Source organism: Plasmodium fragile (genome assembly GCF_000956335.1).
Source record: "Plasmodium fragile strain nilgiri unplaced genomic scaffold supercont1.34, whole genome shotgun sequence".
Taxonomy (NCBI): domain Eukaryota; phylum Apicomplexa; class Aconoidasida; order Haemosporida; family Plasmodiidae; genus Plasmodium; species Plasmodium fragile.
The window spans coordinates 188,762-208,264 of NW_012192614.1; the positions used below are offsets into that span (position 1 = coordinate 188,762).

A 19,503-nucleotide genomic window follows, 5' to 3' on the forward strand; every position below is an offset into this window, starting at 1 on the left:
AAAATGTACAAAATTGTAAAGAAACACCAAGTGCGGAGAGGATAATGATTTAGAATTGTCCACCGCAGAAATGTGCGCGCTGTTCCATCTGACCTTTGGAAAACTTGAATAAAAGACTGCTCCTGACGCTTTATTCGAAATCTGTAGAAAGGGAAAATGGGAATGGAGAGAGTCTGGGGTGTTCCAACTGTTCCGCTTTGAAAAAGAAGCGTTAAGATAACAAGGGTGAACAGTTTGAACTGGTTATATATACGAGCACACATCTACGCGTTCACGCCGTCTTGCCCTTTTTTTTTATTCGCAGCGTGCAGCCGTACATTCATCGAAAAAGGGGTTCACATAGTTCAGGGCATTTAAGTTATCAGTGCGTATCTGAACCGAGGTAGACCACTCGTAGATGTGAAAGACCATGAGCAGGTGATACTTTGGTGGCAGAAAAATCCCCACGAATTTTTTAATCACGTCGCTGTTTGTGCTACGCCTAGGGTTGATCCTACGTTTTTCCCCCTGCCCTTCACTCGATAAATAACGATTTATTTTATATTTCGAATGGCCATTATTGTGCGTGTGCCCTGTTTCAGTTATTTTCCGCACTGCGCTGTCTTCACCCGCTTGAGTAATTCTTTTCCCGCATTTTGCCTTTTCCCCAATTATCCGATTCACATTCAGATGAAATATACGTCTTACGCGTGGAGTAAAAAATGTAGCACGCCCATTATTGTGCCTTTTTAGGCGAGTCCCCTTTTTTGTACTATTCACTTTTGCACTTGGTTTATCGCTTTTTTCCAGAGTTGCTACATCTACATGGTCGTCAAGAACAGAATGACTTAAAGCACCATGTACAAAGGTACTCATAAATTTAGGTTTGTATCCGAGGTAATGTGTTTCCTTTTTTCTGGTTGTTCCACCGTCCTTAAGATCATATGCTTTCATTCGATTCATTGTCGAGTTAGTCGTCTCATCAGTTTCAAAGGAACCCAGGGGATAGTTATCAATGTAAAACTCATCAAAAATGGGGTTATTAATTTTTTTGTTTTTTTTCCCATATGCATAATAATATTTGTCATTCAGGGAGTAGTTTCTCCCTACGTGCATTTCATACTGGGGAAAATTATAGACATTCCAATTTTTTACATTAACGTTTTCTTGGATCACAAATGGGTGTAGCTTTTTCTTAATCACTCGGAGAACCTTATCCGATGTCATGTTCAAATATTTCGAGGACTTATACATTTTCCCAATTTTTCCATTCCACACATCTTCAAAAATGTTTTTCCAGAATTCAATGCTCGCTCTAAATGGTTGGAAGAAATCCTGAAAATTTAAATTATATTTTCCCAGAAATCTTTTGAAGGTTTTTTTTTCCTTATTTAAGTATACGATATATGCATAGAACTTGCTCTTAATTAGTAATTTGACTCCTATTTTGATTAACAACTTGTATGAATTGGTCGTTTCTTTTACTTTCTCGTCTCTGCTTGGGTTGGCCTTTCCACTTTTGCCCCCCACATGGCACACTGCTCTTTTTAAAAATGGATTTCCCTTTAAAATGCAATTTATTTTATATGCTTCCTTTTTTATTAGATTTCTTTTTATGTCTTCAAAATGGGTGCCATGCGTTGGATTAGCTGAAGTGTGCTTCTTATTCTTTTTCTTCTTTCGACTTCCTCGTTTGGTTCTTGCACCGTTTGTGGAGTGCCCCTTCGATTCCCACCTGGAGTGTTCTTCCTGCACGGACGCCTTTCCCCGCTTTAAAACTCTAACTAGCATCCTCATCGTGTGCTTTACCTTTCCCCTGTATAATGCACCGCTATACCGGACGATAAAAAAGTTTTTTTTTTTCAGTGACAAAATTTTTCTTCTTCGGGGTAGCCTTCGGAACAACGCGTCTTCTTCTGCCCTCGTGTGTTCATGACGGTGATCCACTTCTGCCGGTGCATCATGTTTATCTTTTTCAGAGGAGCCATATCTGCTAGGGGGATACTCGTTACCTAATTGTATGTATGGAATGTACACGTTATGTATGTTCACGAAATCCCCCTTGTGCACGAAGCATACGTTCAGGCAGAAGAGTGTTTCGTTTGGGTTGCAAAGTGGCTCTCTATATGGTGTGCTCCTCGTACTGTGCAGTTTGTGCTTTCCTTTACGTGCGGATATGTGGAGTAACTTATTGGGTGATACAGTGGTAACGTTCGAGGGGGACATATCGCTTCCTTTCCCAGGGTTTGTGCCTCTTCCCCCGGCTGCTTCTACACTGCGCGAGTACCTCAAAACGAACGGAAAGTAGATGCACTGCTCCGCATTAGCAATGTACGTGCAATAATTTTTTAAGCTATAAGAGTCGTCCCTGTAGATGCTGTAAAACGAGTCTGCGCAAAAATCGTTGCTGTTATAGTAATGGCTGGAGGGGAAGGCACTTGCGCCGATATTTACCCCCTCGGGATCTGTTGCACCACGTTGCGCGTAAAAAATGCTCGATCCGTTATCCTTCAGAGATAACATCATTCTTCTGTCTATTTTGCAAATTTTTAATTGAATAAAATTGGATGTGTCATATTTTTTTGTATATTTTATGTTTATGCCTCTGATCCTGTGGGTTGTTTCTGGATCGTCACACAGAGGATTGACATCTGCCCCGGTCAGATAGGGGCAGTAATCTCGACACTGTTTCCTCAATGTAGTGCAGTCTAGGAATGAAATTTTATTTTGAATTATATTTATGTAGTACATACACGTGGTGTGTAAACACACGTAGCTGCTTTCCTTTATGTGCCTCAAAATGGAGAGAATGAATGGGTAGCTATCCGAAATTCTATGACGGTGTAAAACCACTTTTATAATTTTAAACATGACCATATAAACCTTCAAATTGAATTCATATTTTACAAACACTTTGCTCAGCATCTTCATAATAGCCTTAACATTTGTATATTTGATTTTTACAAGGTAAAAAAAGAATGCCAAAAAATTGATGAGCTTATAACTTGGCTTCATCTTCATTAAGCAACTTAACACCCCATTTTGGATAGCGCAGAATAATTTCAAATCTTTTTTTTCATGCAAATAATATAACATAAAATGGATTATTTGTACTGAGCTCATGTTGGATAGTAGTATATGGAGCAGTTCCACCTTTAGCCTTTGCTTCGACTGCCTGGATTGACTATTGCATTTTAACAGATGGTACGAGAATATGAGAAAGTATATTTTTTTCTCATATATGGAATTGTTCTTGCCAGGCGAAGTATACCCGGAGTGGTCTTCCTCAAATGGGTTTTCACTATTGACGCTATGTTTGGTACACTCTTTTGAGAGTTTGTCAATGGGTTTGGATCCTTTAGCGTGCTCCACATTTGCTCTTTTACGGCAAAGAGTGTTTATATAACATTGCAGGCTCCTCCCACTAGCGTTTTCTTTCTTTTCTTCTTCATCCCTTCTGCTTGCCACGCCCAACTGTGAAATGCTTTCTGTGGGATCACACTTCAAGCGCAACCTCGTCTTTTGTAATTTTTCCCCGCATGTGTCACAGTCACTTTCCCACTGATTGGTGCATACCAAAGTGGACCTTGCCTCTAAAGGTGAGTTTTGTCTAATTTGTTTTTTACAACATCGTGATTGTGGACCTAGGGGGCCATTCCTTCCATGACCACTACTTTGTTCTGCTTCGAATGCGATGTTTTCAGTTCTTACTCCATGAGTGTACTTGCATGATGTATCTTTTTCTGAACGCATCTTTCCTAACGCGTGGTCCTTCAAAAAGGGGAATTCACTACCCCAAGTGTTTCCATTTTTAGTAGCCTCCCCCACGACTGCATAATTGTGATAGGTATACAATTTTCTGTGTACCTCTTCCAACTTGATCGGTATAGGCCTATACTGAACAAATTTCAGAACAAAATAATACTTGATAATTGCTAAATCTTTTGAGTCGGAAAAAGTAGGAAAGAACTGATTAATATCCCTTTCGCACAGATCCAAAACGTATTTTTTGTTTAAAAAAAAGGAAAACATATATATTATGATTATTTTACTAATATGTGTGTAGAACCCGTTTTTTATAACTAGCATAACTTTGTCATACAAATCTCGAATGACACTTTCATTCACTTCTGCGTAAAGCATGTAAAGGTAATTGATGCAGACAGCAAAACGGTAGCTATCATTTTGGTACAGAAAATAGTTATTCTTTTTTAGCATATCAGCCAAGGTGCTTGCAAAAAGGGGGACATACCGAGTGATATGGAACATCAAATGGGGATTTCTACTTAACAATTTTGTTATTCTTCTTTGTATTATCCTTTTGCACTTGTTCGCGTTGCATATCATTTCTTTTTGCCTCGTTGTTTCCTCCTTGGGGGGATACTCACCCCGGGTAATTTCTTCGTGGTCTCTTGCTGGCCAATGAGCGAACCAATCAGCGAACCCATTTCCAACATCGTTGACCCGATTCAATTCTTCCACTTTTCCAACCTGGTCTGTCATCTGACAACCCCCCAGGTTGATATAAAACGGAAGTGTAATTAGACTCCCCCTGAAATATGAATTCGTTTTTACCCCGTCTGACACTTGGGTGCTTTTGCAAAATTCTTGCAGTTCTAGCCTTACGTGATTCTCTGTTACGAATGAGTTAATTTGGTAGTTAAGATTGGCTAGGTCGTTGCGTAGTGGAGCTTGCCGTTTTGCCCCGCCAACGACGGCCTCTTGGCAGTAATCCATATGAGTATTTCTTTCATCGAAGCAGTTATCCGCATGCACGTTTTTCCCATCGGAGCAATTATCCACATTACATTCTTCCCCCTCGACACGGGGCAGAGCTTCGTCTCCTTCCGCAAAAACCTCATGAACGATCGAAAAATTCCCCAATATTGTAATATAATTAAACAGAACGAACAGATAAAGATACCTCAAGGCATTTATAACCACCTCTTCACTTCTATTGTTGCATCTCAGTTTGGTAAGTTCTCCAATTAACCTATACAAATCGATGTTGTTTTTTTCTAAGTACTTATTTTTGAAGTGGGTGTTATTCCTACATGGGGGCGAAACGGGGTACTGGTTTCCTTCCCTTTCGAACATGCAAATAGTGCTGATCGTCCTGTTGTACACATCTCCGAGAAGGCAGGATAAAATGCCTGAAGGGGGGTGAGGAAAAAAATTACATTGTGTTTGACTACACACCAATAATGTTCCACGAACTTGACGTAACAACAATAGCGCAGCATGTAACCTTTATACAAGTTCTCAATCTCGTATAGGGATAAAACGGAGTAGTATTTCAAAATTTGAACAGAAACAAAGTGGTGGAAATAAAGTTTCTTCGCATTTTCCTTTTTGTCCTTATCGTAGATTTCAATATAACCGCTATTTGTATAGGGGAAGTTTGTATTAATTCTGTTGTCCTTCTTGGCATTTTTTTGCACCATTTTTTTTAAAATGGAGGACCCCTTTGCAGTTAGGCTATTTGCACTCCTTGATATGCTAACTCGATTGACGTCGCTCACCTTTGTTACAAATTTGTGATCCCACGTGGTCTTATTAAGTAGGAACAACTTTTCTTTATTAAATTGGGACAGTAGTGATGAATTATCCAAGTAGTAGTAAAATTTACAATTAAAATTATTCAGTACATTTAGAAGAAAAGAAATAAATTTGTACACCCATGGGTACAAGGACGAATTAAGCAAATCGAACATTAGGATCAAGTTGGTGAACAGAATGAGCAAGTGCACCTTTACACGTATGCTTGATGATAGGGTTTGAAACTTTATATTACTTACGTGTAAATCATTATTAGGGAATAAATTAATAGGGATGTACGATTTTTTAGATATAAAATTATTGTCCTGAATCAATTTGCACTTGTGCTTTTTATATTTATATAATTTTTTTATTTTTTCTCTACTTATTAGATCATATGGAACATATTCAATGTTTTCCGCCTCGCCTTCATTCCCGCTTCTACAATTGTTACTATTTTGTGCATTTGCATCGTTTCCTTTCTTAGCGATGTCGTGTATGAATGTTGCTGCATTAGTCCATTGTGCACCACGCGTTATGCTTTTATCGTTCCTGGTCTCTGAGACTGAACATGTGTAGTCCCCTACGGTAGAGGAGGAAGAAGAAGAACAGGACGATACTCCGTCACAAGTATCTGCTGTTCCCAACAAATTGAAATTTTCCTTGTGATATTTTATTACGGCATCGTACAAATTAGTGTATTTTTTTTTTTTAATATATAACAAATTAGCGACCTCTTTTGCGTTTCCACACACGCTTCTGTTTAGCCCTACGTTCATGCGTTTTCCTGTGGAATGGCTGTTGTTGCGAGTGCGCTTCAAGGGGCGCTTCCCTGCTACAGCCGTAATCTCCCTGTAGAACTTTTCGAACGTGTAACTTTGATACCTTCGCAGAAAAAACTGCTGGTAATCTGCGCTATTTTTAAATATATAATTAAAATGAAATAAACTAAGATAGATGTTTTTTTCTTCTATGTAGAGGAAAATGTCTTTAATATAATTGTTCAGGCTATACCTATCGGTAAACCGTGTAGACTTGGTTCCATTTACCTGCCTGTCTTTCCTTGCACGCTTTTGCATTCTATCGAAATCGGCTTTGCCGATCGTGCCATCGTTTGCAGGGGCACGTGGGATACGGCTTTCCTTGGTGTCCGCCCCAGCAGCGGCAAGTGTGCTACTTTTGCAGATCGGAGTTTCCTCAATTTTTATCATTTCAGCATTTTTCGCAGTTCCTGCATTTTCCTTTTTGTGGACTTTGCCAAATTCGTAGTACACACCCTCATCGTTCAATATCAAGTCGATCACGAAAAGCAATTTTTGAATGTTGCCCAAGCAGAGGAAAAAACAGTTGTTCAGAATGTAATCGACATTTTCTACAATGATTAAATCGATTACTTTATTTTTCGAGGAGGTTTTACTTAATTCTCCGTTGACAATAATAAGCGATAATATGTTATAAATAATTATTTCGAGCAACTCCTCGTCCAGCTTCTGTTTTTTTTTGAGGGTTCCCATATTACTCAGGGTTTCCTTTCCCATGGCGTTTTTTTTTTTTTTTTCTCTATTCATTTATCTATTAGGCTGCCTTTTGTCTGGTATTTTGGTATGCTCACGTAGTTTCACTTCCTGTCCTCCCACCGGCATTCTTCTCAGTGTACGCTACCTTTCCATTAGAAATGTTCGCATCGTTTCCCCTTTTTTTTTTTTTGTCCCTTTTATGGTTTTACTTTCACACGAATTGTGTATACCATTTAATCGACTAAATTTTCGTTTCGTCAGTTTAGATCGTTGCATACTTTGTTAGGCTTTACCAAGTACGTACATAAGCAAAAAAAAGGAAAAAAAAAACTGTCTACCTGTGTTTACTGTTCAGGAGCATTTGTTGATTGCGGACCATTTCACTTAATTTGTTCCCTTAACTTTTATTCTCCTTTTGTTGAATGGCTTTTTCGCAGTGTGCAATTTTTGCGCAGGTTTCTAGGAACATTTTGCAATATTATTCGCGTAAAAAATCATTTTTGTTTCCATTTCTTTTTTTCCCTTTTTTTCCTTTTTTTTTTTTTTGAGCACCTGGAATTTCGCGACCGAAGTTTTGGCCCCAGTGGGCGGAACCTGAGAGCATGTGCAAGATCGATTTTCCTTTTTTTCCAGGCACCGCTCAGCGTTTTTCAGTTTACACGCGTTGCCCATTTTAGTGGCATTTTCTTGAAAAAAGTCGCAATCGCAGTCGCAGGTGCGGTGAAAATGCATACACATATATAAATTTATATGCATATATATATTTTATGTGTACATGTGCGTGTTTGCTTATATAAACATTTCTTCCTTTTGTGTGTTTTCGTAAATCGGACAAAAAAAATTAACGTGCGTGTTTGTATGCATACACACATAAGCGCATTTTTTTTTTGTCGCGCTCATCTCATAAATGTGCTACGTAATTATGAAGGGATGTGTTGCTGCCTTCTCGCGCTTTTCCAAATGGTTACTCGTGCTGCATGCGTTAGTACGCGGGTGAGCTTAACTAAACACCTGGACGCGCGCACCATACCACGTGGTGTGTACTACACGGTCAGATCGAACAGTTATGTCTGCGATCACCCGAAAAATAGCCATTTTCAACTTGGAAAATGAAAGGCAAAATTCGTGATAGGCACAGGAACGATCCAAATATGACAAACTCTTTTAACATAAAATGGAATGAGGATGTTTACTTAAAATCGGAAAGAAGGCATAAATTATGTACCTTGAAAGACTTGCATTTCAATGAAGATTATTTAATTAAGCAGAAAAGGGAAAAGAAGAAAGCAGATATTGCTATAAAAAATAACGAACTAATGTTGCCTAACCACTATGACAATTTGTTAAAAAAAAAAAACGAATGTTTTGCTATTCAAAATGGGAACACCATGAGGTATGTTGTGAGGAAAAATAACACACATGGGTGTCTACCACTAATCAATATGTCTTCATTCTCCACTGAGGCCAAAAAATATGTCATTTTGTATTCAGAAAGGGAGAAAACAAGTTTTTCTCACAAAAGCGACAGAGTTTTTTCCTGAGCACGTAAGAGTCTTGCTCACTGCGCGACACAACATGAACATATATATTACATGTATGTCTTATTCTTCTTTTCCCCCTGCAGCTACAATATGGAGAACCTACAAGACATTTACTACGTGTACAAGGAAAATTCAGATATCTGCGACCTGATCATTAAGAGATACAATGAAAATATTTATTTGAGCATATTTAACAACATGCTGATCATGATCAACCCACATGAGTACGTGCACGCCTTTTACAAACTGTTGTTCAAAACGAAGAACAAAAATAATGATATATTTAGTTCGTTCATTAACTATACATTACAGAAGAAGCTGAGGAAAGTTAACACCGAACTCGAGTCACAGGAAAATTCGGATGTCGCTTCTGATGGCAATTATGGGGAAGATGGCAAAAATGTGTTCAGCTATTTGTGGAACAAAAGGATCAATCTGAGCAAAAGCAACACGTTCCATTTTCACAAGTTTAAGAGGAGGAAAAAGAACTTAAACGAATTGAAGACGGAATTATATGTCAGAAGCAACGATGAAATGGCGCAAGTGCACAAGGATATTTTGGGAAATTCTAGAATAGATTTTAACGAGCTGTTCAACATTAAGACCCACCCGCGGCGCGCTTCTGTGGACGGTTATGACAGTGACTCCCTCGCAGGTTCTATGCGCAGTTCGATTAGTTATTCGCATGGAGGTTCTGCCGGGGGCACATTTATCGCCACGGTGGGGGGAAATTCAAATGGAATTGCAAATGATGCTGTTAGCGGTATAGGTAAGGGGTTCCTTGGGGGGCCCAGGACCGATCGCCTAGATGAGGGCAGTGTCGCTACCTCCAACTCGGGACAAAGCTTCGTACACAGAAGTAGTAGCTACCAACAAAGGAGCGTGTCCAAGAGGTCCAATCACTCCAGTAGATATAACAACTTGGTTAATTCCAAGGATCCACAGCTCAGCACATCAAATCATGGAAACAAATTAATCTTCATATGTGGAGAAAAAAACAGCAACCAGAATGTAGTAAGTACTTATGTATTCAAGCATATAATAAAGAAGGGAAAAAACAAAGAATTGTATCATGCATACAAAAACGTTATGAATGTGCTTAACTTATTTTTTAATTACAAATGCTACAACTTTGTCATACATTTCAGCAGCAAGAACAAACTGCTATATTTCAATGTCCTCCCGTGTTTTTTAAGTGACCAAAATAATGTGACAAATATTTGCACCAAAATGGGAAGCTTCTTGGAGCGCCTGAATTGGGCAGATAAGCAGGGCAAAAAGGGGGGCGCTAAAATTAGCCACGCACATGTCCGGGACGATCATCACAAAATGGATCACTCCGGATGTAGCGGCGATGGGGGCAGCAAATCAGGACCAGGGGAACAAAGCTCTTCCAACAAATATGAACACAGAAAAAAGAAGAAGAAGAAGAAGAAGAAAAAAAAAAAAAAGGCAACAAGAGGGGGAGAATTACACGCAAGTTCGAATAACGACTCCGATAGCACCGTTGCACAGCACACAGAGCACCACGAACAGCGACACTCAAAGAAAAAAGGAAACCAAAACGAAATTTTTAATATACCCTACATATTCTTCTTCCTTCTTGGCAGCACCCTGTTGGATACCTCGAATAAATACTACAAGCATTTAAAATTGCACCCACTTGATATAAAAAAAATTTATAAGAATTATGTAGACGCCCCTGCCGACATAGAAATAAAGGAAACCGACATAAGCAAAACGTTTGATTATTTCCTAGAACTAGGCTTCACACAAGAAGAGATCCTTTCAATGATTAGATTAAACTTTGCACTAATATTTATCAATATATATATCACCATAAGAACATGCTTGCACAAAAATGAGGAAGAAACACTGAACTTCCTACATCTGCAGCTGATTAATGTGCAGGACTATAAAAAATTAGTAATGTCAAACGCCATGAACAAGCAGGGGGAAAAAGACTCATCGGATTATTCAAATCAGAATTGTTCAAATTTTTTAAATTGTACAAATGAAAAATATATGAGCAGTGATTTTAGCTCCTATACGGATGAAGAAAAAAGCGTAAGTTGCATTAGGCAGATTTTGCAGAATGGGTGTGCTCAAGAAAAGGCAACGAGAGTGCGCAGATGCAAGAGTAGCAAGATGTGTAACCCCTTTGATCGGAAGTTGGATATGGACTTCAGAAATAGCAGCCATCTAAAAATCGGCAGGGATGACAACGCAGCATCGAGCGGGGGGGAAACAAGTGATAAATCCAATATGCATGAAAATCACATGTACACAAATGAGAATACAACAAGTGGACAGAGAAAGAAAAAATTCACTTATTTCATAGTGTTCGCAGGACATATAATGGAGGAATACATTGCTTTCTTACTAGGTGTAGATTTAAAGGCGATGATGAAAATTTTAAATAGTCAGATAAAGCTAAAAAATTTATGTTCCACCATATTTTTCAGATTAAAAATTAGGATAATAAAACAAATTAATGAGTACCTTAGAACATACTTCCTTAATGAGACCGTTGCCCATTCCTTGTATGTGTATAGCAATACTGGGCTGAGTGCAAACGTCTCAGAAGAAAACAAAAATGAGAATGGACAAAAAAAATACAACAACTTATCCCAACTTATTAACAACCTATATAACGAAATACTGCACCATCACTATTTGAAAATGTCCATGTTCAACATGGATAGCTATCTCGTGCATACAATAAAAGCATTAAACGAATCGAGGGAAGAAAACGATAACTACGATTGTGCCATAGGAAGCACTTTGGAGAAGTACAGACGATTGACTGATCACATTTGTAGAGGTAGCATAATCAGTTCCTACGTTTCTCAATTTGGAAAAGATCCCATATCACATTTGCTACAAAAATATACATACAAGTTTTTACACACCTTGGAAAATGGCCAAGAGATAAAAGGCATAAGACCATCAGTCGTCATAAAAGCAGAGTATTACAAAATGGTGTACTTATACTTTGCAGAAGTTTCACGTGCTGTGAAGAGCCTTACTGAAGGGGTGCATTCCAGAAGGATTTGTGATGAAGCAGATAGCGGCAATAGTAATGATAGGCTCGAATGTAGTGGCAGGCGCGATCGTCGTATCCCCCCCGTAGGAACCATCCATTACAAGGAGGATGAGCGCAGAAAGAGAGAAATAAAATTGACTGATGAAGAGTATGTAGAAAAAATGCTACTAAGGCTGATGGAAGAAATCGCTAACGGTGATAAGGAATGTCATGTAAGTGGAGGCAATCTTGCAGGAAGAAAGAGAAAACAAAAATTTTCCATAGTGCACTACAACGACGAAACGGTTACGTACCGATGCAATAACATGATTCTGGATAATGCCAATGATTTGTGTGCACTAGATGACACTATACAAATCATAGAAAAGAGTGAAATTAAATTTTTAAGAAAAATATTTTTCCAAAATTCGTTTCCGCTAAAAAATTATAAGAGCAACTTTTTATACGACGAAATTTGTTTTTTTTCCAGTGTTATAAAAAATACATATGAAAAATTCTTCGTGCTCGTTTTAAATGAGAGGGAAAGAACAAGACAAGATACATTTATAGTGCCCAAGTACATGACCAAATATGCCAGGGGCAATGGCAGAAGTGTGAGTGTATATTATGGTGGCAGAACATCTCGCAGCAGCAGCAGCAGTAGTAGTTTTAGTAGTAGGCACCAAAGTAATATCTTCCGGGGGGATGTTTTTTCCCCACCATCTGCAAATAGGCCATTTTTTAGTGGCATGACAAGGTCAAGCAGAAAATTTTTTCTCAATTCTGCTACCATGTCAGCGGAAGAGTTCACCGATTTTTCTGAACTGAAAAAAAAAATAAACAAGGAACATATCAAAAATGTTATCGATATGCTAAATTTGAAACGAATTTTTAACAACCAATTGAAGTACCTGTATCATAGTTTGACTTGTCTAGACTTTATTAAGAAGTATTTGCTATTCTGTATACACGTCAGCAGGGATAGGGACTTGATTAAGCTCGTCAATTATTACGAGCTCAGGTGGAAGAAGAAGAGAGAGAATAGCTGTGTCAGAGGTACAGGGAGGTCTGAACAGGGGAACGAACACGAAGACATGGAAGTTCATACTAATATGCGTGAGAGCGTTCGAGAAGGTGCAAATGGGGATGGAAGTGTTAAAGGAAGTGCTAATGGAAATGACGCCTCTAGCGAGGATGGGGACTCTGCCCACACCTCAAATGGGAATGCTGTAATTAATCCAACGGGGAAACCCCCTTCCAATGCAAGTGGCAACACCTATTCTAACCAAAGTGGGAATGACGCTCATAGTTCTAGCGAAAATGCCGTACCCAACACAAGTGCAAGCACTAAGGGAAACCTGATAGGAGGAAGTGCATTGACGCAGAAAGGGAATAGTCCACGAAGCCATGTAACGAAAAAGAAAGGAACCCCAGAACACATACAAAATTTCAACTACCTAAACGGCCTGAATGTTCAGGAAAAAAAAGACTTGTGCGAAATAATTTTATACAACTTTAACATATCAAAAAACACATTTTATTTCCGGGATTTTATTTTCATAAGTAAATATGTTTACTTTATATTAGAGAATTTGAGAGCCAAGTATGTAAAATCTATAGTGCCTTACGTCCGGAAAATTGAGAATTGCTACTTGTCTTACAAAAATAGGAAAATAAAATTCTTCCTTAGAGACAAAATTGTTGTCATCCAAAACTACATGAGGAGGTTCCTATTTCACCAAAGGATGAAAACAATGGAGAGAAGGAAAAATTTATTGGTATCATTTATAATATTTTATAGTTACATTGTAAAAAACAAAGACTTTGACGAAACAAAGGAAACGTTGGAGTTGTGCAAGGAGAATTTCATGAAGAATGAAAAAAAACTAATTCGACATGCAGCCAGTGTATATATACAATCCTGGTATAGAAAAATAAGCCAACAAAGAAAATATAGAGAATTAAAAAGGGAACAGTTTCAAAAAAAGATGATAGAAAATATTAACAGCGCCATTAAAACCTATCTCGTTCAGGTTAAAATTGTAAAAAATTTAAATGAAACAATTATCCCTAACAAATCTGCCGCTTTAATTCAATCCTACTTTAGAAGATACATGTGTCTTACAAATTTCCAGAAAAAACTATTTTTAAAAATATGCTTCTTATCTATTAAGAGAAAGTACTTGTCTTATTCTAATGTCCTAACTAAGGTCAATTACCATTACTTGATAAAAAATATATACAGTAGAAATATCATTCAAAGTCAATTTAAAATTCCTGAAGCGGTGATTAAAATTCAGAGTAACTACAAGGGGTATGTTGTAAGGAAGCAATTCAACATGCTGATAAATGCCATATACTTCACGCAGGCTTACATACATACATGCATAGAAAGAATCAGATATAATAAAATGAAGAGAAGTATAATTCTAATTCAAAGATGGTGGAAAAATTTTTATAGATTAAAAACAATCTTTTCACAAGCACATTTTAACATGTACAGCAGTGAATATGACAAGAACAAGTATTACTTTTTACAAAAAAACAATTTCCCATTTTACAAATATTATATTTTGAAGGAGAGAAAAGCTCTGAAACTTTTGACCTATCACATTTTATTAAAACAATGGTACTTTTTTTACTTTAAGAAATTTCAAAAGAAAAATCATCACTTTAATATTGTGTTTAATTTAAAAATGTATAAAAATGTCTCCTATCATTATACCCTTCCGTGGGCATACAAAATTAACAGCATTTTAAAAATAATTCACATGAAACAAATGTTTCAGAAATGCACTAATAATAGTCAGAATACCATTTTTAACATTCCCGTTTTTGGTTCCATACAAATATTCGTTGGGAGAACCCACACCATCCTGCTAATAAGCCAAAGTGTTATCAGTGAGCCTGTTGATGATTCCCAAGACGGGTTCACGACCTCCATGCGGAAGAGTAACACTTATGGGGATCGGAAGAACTACTACGCCAAGTTTGTGTACAGCTTGGGTTCGAATGACTACGGACAACTTGGCTATTACAACTTATTTGAGAAAAATTTTATCTACCACACGAACGACGTTGCTAGGGAGTCCCGGTGTGCAGTGAAAGGCATACAGAACAGTGTAGAGGGCAGCATCACGAGCAGCATGACTAACAACACAATGGGAAACCTAGCAAACGTAGTCGTGAACGATCAGGCGAATCAACTCCCTCCACCGTGTTGGAATAAAAATCAGCCAAAAGGTAAACGCCAAGAAGGAAAATCCTTGCCCCGGGAAAGGAGCAAAGACATGATGAACTTCTCAGATCATAGTCGAAGAAGATGTAGCTCCACCATGGATACCACAAGAAGGGAAAGTACCTTGAGTAGTGTGGGATCCCATCCAGAAGACAACAAAACCAGCGTTTCTCACCTGAAAAGAAATTCGAGTCATACCCAAAGCGGAAAAGGCAACGGTGCACCGCACCAAGAGGAGAAAAAAAAAGAGAAAAAGTACACAGAGAACAGTTTATGCAGCAAGTATAAGAAAAATATCCAACATTTAATTTTCGAGCACACACGTAAATTCACAATTGATACAAACCTTTTTTCGAGCACCCATGGAGGGGAGTCCATGCATGACATTGTAGATTACCAAATAATAGATAAAAAAAATGCTAAGGGGGAAAATGAAAAAATCGTGGAATTCACCAAGGTGGTAAGTGAAACAAATAAAATTGCCAATATTAGTTGTGGGTCTGAACATACATTAGCTCTATCAGAAAATGGAAATGTATATTCCTGGGGAAGTAACTTATTTGGACAATGTGGGCAAAAATATGAAAGGAGTATAATAAGATATCCTAAAATAATAAAACATTTTTTAAAAAACAAAATTAAGATTAAGAATATCAGCTGTGCATCCTATCATAGTGGGTACATTTGTAGAAAGGGTGATCTCTACATGAGTGGAAATTTCTTTTTTATCAACTTGAAATATTTTCACCAGAATATATACGAACCGGTGCTTTTAATATCTGAGTGTCACACAATTCTGTGTAATGACAGCTACAATGTGTGCCTAAGGAGCGATAAAAGTTCTTTGTACATTTGGGGCAATAATTACAAGTGCATCTTAGGGTTAAATAAAAACAAGTTAAGAAATCTCGATGAAATATCAATATACCCGTTGACTTGCCTTTCGCCAAACATTAGTGTAATCAAAATTGCATGTTCGGATAATTTTGTCTGCTTGATTGCAAAGCCTGGAAATACTAAACATTCAATATACATGTGGGGACAATTTGCGCTTATCGAAAAAAAAGAAGAAACCTCCTCCCCCGTAGTCAGCCACACGTTGAACGTTTTTAACAAATTCAGGATTAAACCTAAAATGAACAATTTGCGAAGCCCCGATGAGGGGAATGAAAATAGCGGTGGCGACGCCGCCGTCTCACGGGGGAAAATAATATTCATTGCGAACCCCTCCCCAGTTCACGACCCCCTGTGGGATGCTGTGGAGGCGATTGATGTGTGCTGCGACTTGGACGAAATTCTGGTGAGTTCCGTGAGTGCAGTTACGCTGATACACGGTTCCCTCTATACGCAGTTCCCTGAGTGATCATGCCTGTGTGTACATACTTTGTTGCACAAACACGTGTCGCACATGTGTCTCCCCCATCCCGCAGGTCCTAATGAACAACCTCTGCTTGTACGGATTCAGCGCAGTCGAAATTGTCAGCAGTGGTGATAAAAAAGAGAAAAAGAAGGAAACGAATTTATCTTACTCCTACTATGGAAGAAGACAGATGGAACAAAAAAAGGAAAAAAAAAGCATCTACGAAGAACCAGAAATTTACGATAATATAAAACTTTTAAACCCATCCCTCTACATGTTTAAATATTTCAAGCCGTCCTACTTCAACATAAAGAAAATTACTTGCAGTTACAATAGGAACAGCTTATCAATTATGAATGCAGCAATGGGCGAGTACGAAATTCCCACTGTTGTCAAAAAAACGGAATTCATCACACCCTCGGGTAATTTTTTTTTTTTTTCATGTGGATGTGCGCTATATGGCATATACACTTACACCGCTACGCTTGTTGAGTGAATCGCTTTATTTTCCACCTCCCCCTTTTTTGTCCTCTAGGTGATGTTATGCAATTCCCGGAAAAAATACGAGAAGCCATATTAGCCAACGCGAAAAGGGAGTCCAACAAATGGATTAAGTCAACGGATGATCCCTACATAAACGTAAAAAAGGAAAGAAAAATTCATAACCTGTGTATGCGTATCACTTACTCAAAGCGCGTGCACAAAAATGATGCAAGTGTGCGAGGGATTTGTTAAAAGGTACGACAACAAAACTTCTTCTCTTTTCCCCATTCAGCATTTCCTAATAAAAAATTCAAGCGACTCGGACAGTGTTAATTGACCTCTTCCAGCTTAATGACCCCCAAGTGAAGGTCTAATAAACGCGTTAATTTGGGAATTTTTTTTGTTTTTTTTCACAAATTTGCATGACGTTTCGCCTATATGGAGAAACGGTTTCCGAGGAAACTGACGTTTCAACCTTTTTATCTAAACGTGTTTTAAATTGTTTTTCTTAAAATTATTAAAAGTTGTTTTTGTGCCTTATTGTTTTTTTTTTTTTAAGTGATGATTAATGCATAATCGAAAAGGCAAAAACGGAGTCCTTTCATTGTTCTGTAATTTTTTTCTGTTCCTGATTTGTTTCACACTTTTTAATGCTGTGTCAAGAGTTTAATGTATATCATACGTTGTTTTATTTTTTCATTTTTTTGTTTTTATGCATTGGCAACCCTTAACTTGTGGCGCTATTCGCACTGCATGAAGCGGCGAATGTTAATTTCGTCGTTTGCCGGCGTCAACGATTTGAAGCGACCGAGATGAACTGAGCAGTCGCTCGTTCGTTTTTTCTATCATGCGCTTGATTTATTTTCCTTTTCTTTCTGCGCAATCGGACTTGGACAATTCCTGCCCCCATTCCGCGTAGAGGCAACTCCAAAAATGAGCAACGTAGACGAGTTCTACGAATACGCGAAAAACAACTTCCTAAATCTCCTGAAAAAGAATAATGTACATTCCCAAAATGAAGACAAGGCCGATGAAAAAAAGAGGGGAAAGGAAATTAGGGTTAAGGGAATGCATGATCGGCACCTGTCTGATATGAGAAAGCTAAAGAGGGACGAACTAAATGATAAAGAATCCTACGACCAGAAATGTAAAAATTTTCTTCTTAAAAGGAAGAGTAAAGGCATGAGGAGGAGCGCGAAGGGGAGCTCGGCAAGTGCCTCCTCGGACGCATCAGCGTCGTCCGCATCGGGAGCCACGGCCGTATCGTCCTCATCTATCGCATCCTCCGCTTCTGCCTCTTCACGCACATACTCTTCCTCATCCCAAGAGAAGACGAAAAGACGAAAGCGCGAGAAACATCGAAGGGGACATAGGGAGAGGGACAAAAAAGAAAGGAACGAAAGGAAGAAAGAAAAGGAGAGAAAAAGAAAGAAGAGAAAGAAGGAAAAGGTGGAAGAAGAATCGAGGAAAGACAAAATCACCCAGTGTGCCGAGCGCAAACGAACGGGAAAAAAGCACGAGGATGGGCAAAACAACCTAGCGGGGAAAAGCTACACAGTGGGGGGACGAACAAGCGACTCGGACCGGAGCAGAGCCCCTGCGAATGATAAAACCAAACGGAAAAGCACAAGGGAAAAAGAGGAAATTCATTTTAGTAGCCAAAGTGAAGACAAAGTGAAGACACGTAGCACGGATAAAATGACCCAGTTGAGCGCCAAATTGGAAATGACAATAGCGGAAAAGAAAGAAAAAATGTTGTTAAAAAATGCATTGAACAAAAATTTAGTAGACTGTAAATTTTGCATCGACTCCAACTCGTTCAGCAAAATAAATAAATTGAATATAATCAGCATCAGTCAGAAGTCATACATATGTTACTATAATTACAAAAATGTCTTTTTAAAAGATCAGTTGTTTATTTCGCCTATTGAACATACCACTAGCGTAACGAACACAAATTTTGATATCGTGCAAGACATGCGCAATCACATGAAGTCGTTAATAGCCATGTTGGAGGAAAGCAATAAGACGTGCATTTTTGTCGAATTTAATAACTGTTTTAATGCTAGCATCGAATTAATATCGCTGAGAAAAACAAAACATACATATATTAATTGTTACATAATACCAATGGAGTTACTTGAGAAGGCAAAAATTTATTTCAAAAAAAATCTGGAAGATATAAATTCTCTATATAGAGAAAACAAACAGTTAATTGTCACGCAAAATAAATATGCCCCTTATAATGTTTTACCGAAACAGATCCCCTACGTTTCGGTCAATTTTTCGCTAGTGGAGACGTATATACAAGTAATTGAAAATAATTATGATTACATAAATATGTGTAAATGTATTTTTACAGATCTTTTTAAAAAGGATAAATTTTATAAATGTTTTCAAAATTTTCAGCAGTATGTCAATGCTGTAGAGACGTTTAAATCTGCCTATGCAAAGTACGATTGGACCACTTACATAAATTGAAGAGGTGACAAAAACACGGGGGATATATATATGTATATATATATATTTTTTTTTTTTTTGTTTTTTGTTCTTTGCACCAAAGACACGCGTTACAAATTAAACATATTTTTGCTTTATAACAAATTAATTGTAAAGGAATGGGCCAACCTGAGCAACCCTTCCTTTACTGCAAAATACGGGACGAAACAAAATATTGTTAGTCGCTTGAATTATACACCACTGCACATTGTGTTATCAGGAATGCACAAATTAGCTAGAGGTTAAAAATTAAGCCATGGAGCGCATATGCACACATCATGGAATGACAAAAAAAAAAAAAAAAAAAAAAAAAAAAAAAAAAA

At 37.9% G+C, this 19,503-nt stretch overlaps 4 protein-coding genes across 4 annotated transcripts; 3 read left to right on the forward strand and 1 right to left on the reverse strand.

Moving 5' to 3' along the window:
• Positions 1–294: 294 nt before the first annotated feature.
• On the reverse strand, positions 295–7,055 carry AK88_03149 (uncharacterized protein; the record flags this gene model as incomplete). Its single annotated transcript, XM_012480771.1, has 2 exons — positions 295–5,132; positions 5,228–7,055. The coding sequence occupies 2 exons, from the start codon at positions 7,053–7,055 to the stop codon at positions 295–297; spliced, it is 6,666 nt and encodes a 2,221-aa protein (XP_012336194.1).
• Positions 7,056–8,143: 1,088 nt separating this feature from the next.
• Positions 8,144–8,575, forward strand: AK88_03150 (uncharacterized protein; the record flags this gene model as incomplete). Its single annotated transcript, XM_012480772.1, has 1 exon — positions 8,144–8,575. One exon carries the CDS (start codon positions 8,144–8,146, stop codon positions 8,573–8,575), a length of 432 nt encoding a protein of 143 aa, XP_012336195.1.
• Positions 8,576–8,665: 90 nt separating this feature from the next.
• On the forward strand, positions 8,666–17,018 carry AK88_03151 (uncharacterized protein; the record flags this gene model as incomplete). Its single annotated transcript, XM_012480773.1, has 4 exons — positions 8,666–16,138; positions 16,269–16,620; positions 16,734–16,837; positions 16,974–17,018. 4 exons carry the CDS (start codon positions 8,666–8,668, stop codon positions 17,016–17,018), a joined length of 7,974 nt encoding a protein of 2,657 aa, XP_012336196.1.
• A 596-nt stretch (positions 17,019–17,614) lies between these two features.
• On the forward strand, positions 17,615–19,162 carry AK88_03152 (uncharacterized protein; the record flags this gene model as incomplete). Its single annotated transcript, XM_012480774.1, has 1 exon — positions 17,615–19,162. One exon carries the CDS (start codon positions 17,615–17,617, stop codon positions 19,160–19,162), a length of 1,548 nt encoding a protein of 515 aa, XP_012336197.1.
• Positions 19,163–19,503: the final 341 nt, after the last annotated feature.